Below are 6909 nucleotides of genomic sequence, written 5' to 3'. Positions count from 1 at the left end.
TGACAGAAAATGATAAAATATTTTAAAAATAAAATCTTTTGAGATTCTTGTATGTTACACAACCTACTATCAGGGGAAATTAAAAAATTTGAATTTTGACTTTATTTTGCAAAAAAGTTTATTTCTCAATAAAATAGCATTATCTTTTGCATACGGCGTCAGAAAAAATGTATAACGTATCACAATTGACCGTCTTAGAAAGTTACATCCAAATTTACCAGGGGTTTACCCGGTTGCCATATTTTTAGATTCTCGAAATTTCAAAGGGAAATATGAAAGCAGAAAGATTTTAGTTTTTGCCAGAGATTCTTTACTTTTTTATTTTTCAAAAATTTGAAATTTATAATTGAATTATGCATAAAGATTATTATTACTTAATTAGTGATGTTAATTTAAATATTTTTTTAAAATTCAAAATTATAAAGAGTTATGATATCCCGGTCCAAGGATTAATAGATTGATATGGTAGTATTATCAACAAGGTGTCATATCTTTCTTGGAAGCTCAATCGAAAGAAACAGAGAAGTTAAGCATGCTAGGGTTGGAGTAAGATTAAGTGTAGTTAGAGTTAAAAATTATCCATGTGGGAGATTAAGAAAAATTGAATATTTTTTTGAAAAAATTCGAGCCAGAATTTTCAAACGGCCGTTAGTTCTATACCGACGGCCAAACCGCGGGCACAAGCTGCTGTGCCGATGACTATCCCGTGCCGATGACAAGTTGGTTTGTGCCGAGTCCATATTGTGCCGACGGCGAGGTGCCGTTGATGGCCATCGGCACAGCCTATGCCAATAGCCAAATTGGCCTGTACCGACGGTTTCTGGCCATCGACACCTTAACTGGTTCCTGTAGTGCTTCGTGTAAAATAAGAGTGATGTATCACCCTTTTATGGTTTAAAACCAAAGCTATTGCAGTTTCATGCTTAACCTGGAGTAACACGCTCAAGCCGTACATTGTTTTGTCGATTCTGCAAACATAATTTGGCATACTCTGACGTTCATAACCTGGAGGATGCCCCCCATACCCGGCAGATGTTCTGGACGACACAAGCAAAAAAAAAAAAAAAAAACTGGCACATAGTTTTGTGCCGTGGTACATCCCATACTCATACTGGCAGATAATTACGACATTGGCCCATTGTAGTTGGCAAGATGAACGCAGAGAGGTCGGTGCCGCCACGGATGCCGCACGAAGTTCCGATTTGGCTGCCCCGGAGTTGTAGCCGCTCCCAATCGGCTGCGCCTGAGCGATATCCCCGCACCTCCATCGATTGTAGCTGTTTGCTACCTTCGATTAGGACTAACAGATTGTAGTATTAAAGTTGTTTTCCTAGATACTCTAGGTTATCGAATCCACACAAAAATCACTTTTGGTGTAAAGTAACTCTTGCGAGATTTTTATTATTCGTTTAATTCTTGTCTTACCGAACTAATGTTTTCTTGTGTATGGTTATGTATCTATGATTGAAGATATGTCTAGACTGGAGGTTTCACCTGCATCTGTGCGTTAGTAGGTGGGATTTAAAAGAGAAAATGACGCACATCTGTACAATATCATAGTCAAGGTAAAATATGTAATATTTATGTGAGCACTGCGTCCTAATGTGCATCGTGATGCCGAATGCGCGGTTTTTATGGATCAATTGTCCACCCTAGATTTCTCGGCATGCCGCGTGGAGCATGGTACTAAGATAAATCAGACAATAGCCTAAAGTTTTGTGACGTCGCCATTATACCCTAGATGTTAACCACACAATCGGCCCATGAATACTTTCAACTCAGCATAGCATCGTCGAATTATGCAACTTAACTATACTCAAACCTTAATACCTTTACCGATCTCGTTGGTTTGGCTACCTGTCAAACCTTCAAAATCGAGATAAAGAGATCTAAGACATTTAATGAATCTCTACTCTCATATTGCACATATCCCATAAGAAGTTAGATTCATGTATTGCAGCGAGGATTAGGCCTCAGCCCATAGCCCAAGTAGACTACTCACATATGATTGGATCAAAAAAAATAGTAAATATTGTATCACAAATCTCAAAGAGATGAATGATGAGTCTTACAATTCATCCGATCGTATATTGAATCTAGAGTACAAGTAGATGGAGAGGGGATGATGACAATGATGATGCTGATGAAGCGTTGAAGTTGATGGCGGCAACAACTTTGAGGCTATGGTGGAGAGATGAGATCTGATCTGGCGGCGGAGAATGGGTAAATATTGTAAGCTTTTTTTTCTCCGTGCTTTGTATAATTGTATCGGGGGCGCTTTATTGGAGTTTTACTTATTTAAATGCGGGTGTTGAAGGGGTGGACGTTTGATCTCTTTCTTTTCTTGAAAGTTAAAAACGGTTTTAAAGATTCAAGAAAAATAGGGTGTAGATAAGAATTATTCTGGATCAAGTTTATTGTGAAAAAATCACTGACATGTATTGGTGGGTGACGAAAAAACAAATGTAAGGTCCTAGAATAGAATATTTAGGTTGCGAAAAAGGCCTGATTTTTTTGTGATTCACGAGTGAGTTACAATAGTCACGAAACTTGAATCTAGAAGAAATGATGAGTCATTTGCGTACAAGAATTTTTTTGAGTTTTCAAATAAGTGTAACTTTTATTTAAAATGGATCATGTGATCCTGAGGGCTTTGATACACACTCTTTCCATCCGTTGGGCGATAGGCCTTCCTTCTACTACCTATGTTCCAATGAATAAGGTTTATATTATTTTTGAAAGTTAGTCCATGTAAAATTTGTCCAAATATTTACAAAGAAATCAATAATTTACAAAATACAAAATCAATATCATTAGATACATCATAAAATATATTTTTATACCATATCTATAGAATATCATATTTGTGGATAGATTTTTCTAGACATTTAGTGAGACTTTATTTGTCTTACTAACTTTTTTTTAATAAGCCTTATTAATTTGGTACCGTGTGTTAGGCATACTTATTAACTTTTTAGTTTCTGTATGTTCAGAAAAAAAAAGTTTTGTGGTTTCTGGATTGCCTCTGCATGTGCATTTATGTAAGAAGTAATAAATGAATAAAAGAAAACTGGAGTAAGTACCGTCAGTATCCTGTAAGTGGAGAATTGTTCATATTGCTCTCCACAAACCAATACAAAAAAAAAGTTGCAAAGTTTCAATAACAGAAAAGAAAATTTTGCACGTACACGTTAAGCTCTGCTCTTCCGTCTTATACAAGACTAAGCACACTACAAAGTTGTCGTTTTGATCGATTTAACATTTTCGATCATTTCCCTACAACAAATATAAATTTTGCACTAAGTACGTTTGGAGAAACCGTACCAAATTGGTGGATATGGGCGATATGTGTTGTGCGCAACTGCCTACTCCCCTTCTGAATCTTCTGCTTGGCGGGCATGGTATTACCATATGACATACCATCGTGTCAGATGCCGTCCGAGGAAGCACCATGAGAGCCAACTTATTCAGTGGTGTATCTTCACCCATGCCGCTTTGCTCGGCACCCCCTTCACCAACACGAACACCATGTAGTAGCCTGGCGGCGCGAGCGCCGGATTCAGCGGCGCGTGAACGGTGATCTTGTAGCGTTGCCCCTCTGGCTTGAACGCGGTGACCTGCAGCACCAGCAGGCGCTGGTTCATGGAGTAGCCGTGCGTGGTGAACGGCGGCGCGTACATGGTCACCTTCAGATCCGGTTCGGCCACGGGCTGCCCGGGCGCCGAGAACCTGAATGCAAACTTGGCCCCGAACTTCATCCCGTTGGCAGGGACCGAGGCCACGTCGATCTCCGGCCTGGTGGCGAGGAGCTCCGGTGCGAGGTATGGTGGGGTGAAGCGCTCGACGCGCACCTCCGTGGGGAAGTCGACGCCGGAGAAGTTGTACGCCGAGTTGGTGTTGCCGCCGGCCACGAGCACCGTGGCGTCGGGCAGCAGCGCGCTGGAGGCGTGGTACATGCGCGGGATGTTGGACGCGGCCAGTGCGCGGAACCGCTGGCCCCGCGGCTTCCGCAGGGAGTAGAGGAACGGGGTCAGCACGGGCTGCCGGGCGAATGCCCACCCCGAGCAGCCCTGGGCCGCGCCGTTGATCATTAGCAGGTCGCCGGTGGGGAGAATCAGCATGTCGCTCATCACGCGGCCCACGGGCATTTGGTCCAGCGACCACCGCGCTCCGGGCTTGGACGGGTTGATGCGCGCGCAGTCCCTGAGCGCGGGCGGGAACCTGTTGAGCTCGCCGACCTTGAAGGCCTCCTTGGGGGCACCGCCGCAGATGATGACCTCCGCGCTGAGCCTCTCGCCGCGGCGGAGGTCGAGGGGAAGGAGAGCGGACATGCCGGAGGCAGGGTAGTTCCGGGCTCCGCCGTGGAGCTTGGGAAGCTCGCGGAGGACCTGGCCGTTCTGGGGGTTGAAGACGATGGAGCGGTCGTTGGCGAAGAGGAAGATGGTCCCGTCTGGGAGGAGGTGGACGAAGGGGTACAGGTTGTTCTCCACGTCATCGGTGGTGTCACGGAGCAAGGGGATGGGAGTAGCTTGGGCGTTCGACTGCCCGGCAACCGGGACGAACTCGTAGCTGAAGGCGCGCCGCCCGCCGACGACGATGAAGCGGCCGTCCGGGAGCACCTGCTGGGTTCCGTACCTGCGAGCTCAGTCATGCAGAAACGAATTGTAAATTCTTGATCCAGTATCATAATTCCACTAATCTTATAGGCGCACTGCATGCATCATATCTACGTGCTGTCTGGACTATATGTACCATCTTCCGTCGGCCAAGCTATTGGGGAACTCCCTCCAGTCGGAAGTGATTTGTGGGCTCAGGTGTCTCACAACCTTCACCCCTTCGAAGTAGCCGCCGGTTTGCACGAGCATGCCCTCCGGGTCGAACGCCCCCGACGAGCACCACGTGTCTGTCAGGATCTGCAGCGCGCGGCCAATTAACGGTCGTCGTGATCAACCACATTGGCGCAGAGAACAATGGAGCAGGCAAACCAACCTTGAGAGGCCGGACTGCGCCAGTATTGTAGTCGAACTCCACGGCGTGCGCCGAGCAGTCCATGGCGCCAGGCGGGACGCTCCGGGGGTCTGGGCGGCAGTTGCCCGCCGGCAGCATCGACAGCGACGGACCCGTCGTGGTCGTGTCGAACATCACGGCCTTGCCGTGCCGCATGATCGCCAGGTGCATCGCCGACACGCCCGAGTTCTCGCTCAGGACGGTCCACCAGCCGGCGAATCCCCCGGCATTGTCTACGGGGAGCACCACCCTGTCCAGGAACGCCCCCGTTGGCGCCGACCGGTCTGGCACCCTCAAGAGCCCCGGCTGTTGGCCCTGCACCGCGCAGACGGCGGCGAGGGCGACGAGCACCGCAACGCGGAGGAGAGGAGCCATTGTAAGATCAGAGAAGATGCCCCTCATTCTTCCTTATTCATATAATCTTCCTGGAGAATGGAGTGGTGCACCCTCTCTTTCCTGCGCGACCATTGTATCGCGAGCTTATAATTCTAGAGTGCATGTGCCTTGTTTGGGTCGGGAGACTAGAGAAGCACGAGGTACGCACGTTCAAATATAGAAATTTGTGAACGGTGGTCGTGGTTCGCGCCAAAACCAGCAGACCAGAGGGTGACTCTTTTAGGCAGGTCATCGAATAGTAGTTCGTGTCTTGGCTTAATCTATGGGAGGATAGGAAGCCCCGGCCTATGCAACATAATTAGTTTCTTCTAGTCTCTTCATATCACGACCGTATGTTGTTTTTTTTAAAAAAAAAAATATATAATGGGAAAGTCATGGACTATGCATCAATCGGTGCATACTATATTTATTAAAAATTTATTTAACAAAGATCTACGAAAAGCATACATTATAAAACCCGAAGCTACCACTCAGCGCCTACAAGCCACACAATGGGTGAGGAGAAACGCCATTAGAGCCTTATGCCCTAGAAACACCAAACAACATCCCACCAACTAATAACGTACCCCGAGCATCTGATGAGGGTTGGACCTCGTAGTGTGACCTGATCTCACGAATTAAACCAGGGGAAGGAAGAGATGAATGAACACGAAGAACACGATGAACACATGCACAAATAACCCGATACAATCTGGTTTGCTCTCAACGGCCCGAACCACCATTCCGATAGAATCTCTCAAGTAAAAGATACAATGTAGAAGTCCCGAGAGAATGATCGGCAAATCAAAGGATGGAAGCTTAGAAGGGTGAAAATATCAAATTTAGTAAAAGTGCAAGCAAAACATTCAAAGGTAGAAGTGCAAGAAAAAGGCCAATAATTGATAGAAGTCACCAAAAAGGAAAGATCCTTAATAGGGAGATCGAGTTATACAATAGATTGTAATCTAAGGAGGGGTTTCACTAAACCACAAGGGGGGTAGGTTCCTAGTTATAGTCCAAGGGCAACTAGGTAGGTGGGAAAGGATAAGGTACAAGCAAAAGGATGGAATTACAACACGGTGTGGGGTATTCCAGCGGTAAGACCGGTGGCGCCGAGCTGGGCGCCGGATCAGTTCAGCGCGCCGGTCTCCTGCCGAATGATGACTCAGTATAGCGTTTCAGCACGCACCGGCGAGCGGACCAACATCATACAGTTTGCTTCGGTGGTAAGTTCGGCAGCACCAGGGCTAGCCCAGATCGGTTCGGCGTGCGGTCCGGCATGCCGGTTCATGCGCTGGTATGACCATTCTTCTTTTGTCTCCTCTTGCATGCTTCCGTGACCGCGACCTTCAGTCCTCAGGCATCCTCGCTTCCCTCCATACTTGTTGATGTATCACTATCGAGACATAGGACATAATATGATGTAGCATACCATTCCATAGACGTAATTGTTGGCACGCATAAAGGAGAAGATTCACTTTTGTGTGACGTGTTGGCGATGGCGCACATGATGTGGTGAAGACCTGA

The 6909-nt window shown here is 46.6% G+C and overlaps 1 protein-coding gene across 1 annotated transcript; it reads right to left on the bottom strand.

Annotated features, from left to right (window-relative positions):
• Positions 1-3136: 3136 nt before the first annotated feature.
• Positions 3137-5503, bottom strand: LOC127343321 (aldehyde oxidase GLOX). The gene is made up of 3 exons (XM_051369436.2): positions 4990-5503; positions 4753-4913; positions 3137-4635 (listed from the first exon to the last, which is right to left on the bottom strand). The coding sequence occupies exons 1-3, from the start codon at positions 5407-5409 to the stop codon at positions 3468-3470; spliced, it is 1749 nt and encodes a 582-aa protein (XP_051225396.1). The 5' UTR covers positions 5410-5503; the 3' UTR covers positions 3137-3467.
• Between the last annotated feature and the right edge of the window lie 1406 nt (positions 5504-6909).

This window comes from Lolium perenne, chromosome 3 (genome assembly GCF_019359855.2).
Source record: "Lolium perenne isolate Kyuss_39 chromosome 3, Kyuss_2.0, whole genome shotgun sequence".
Taxonomy (NCBI): domain Eukaryota; kingdom Viridiplantae; phylum Streptophyta; class Magnoliopsida; order Poales; family Poaceae; genus Lolium; species Lolium perenne.
The sequence above is the reverse complement of the archived record's forward strand: the minus strand, read 5'-3'. Positions and strand labels throughout refer to the sequence as shown.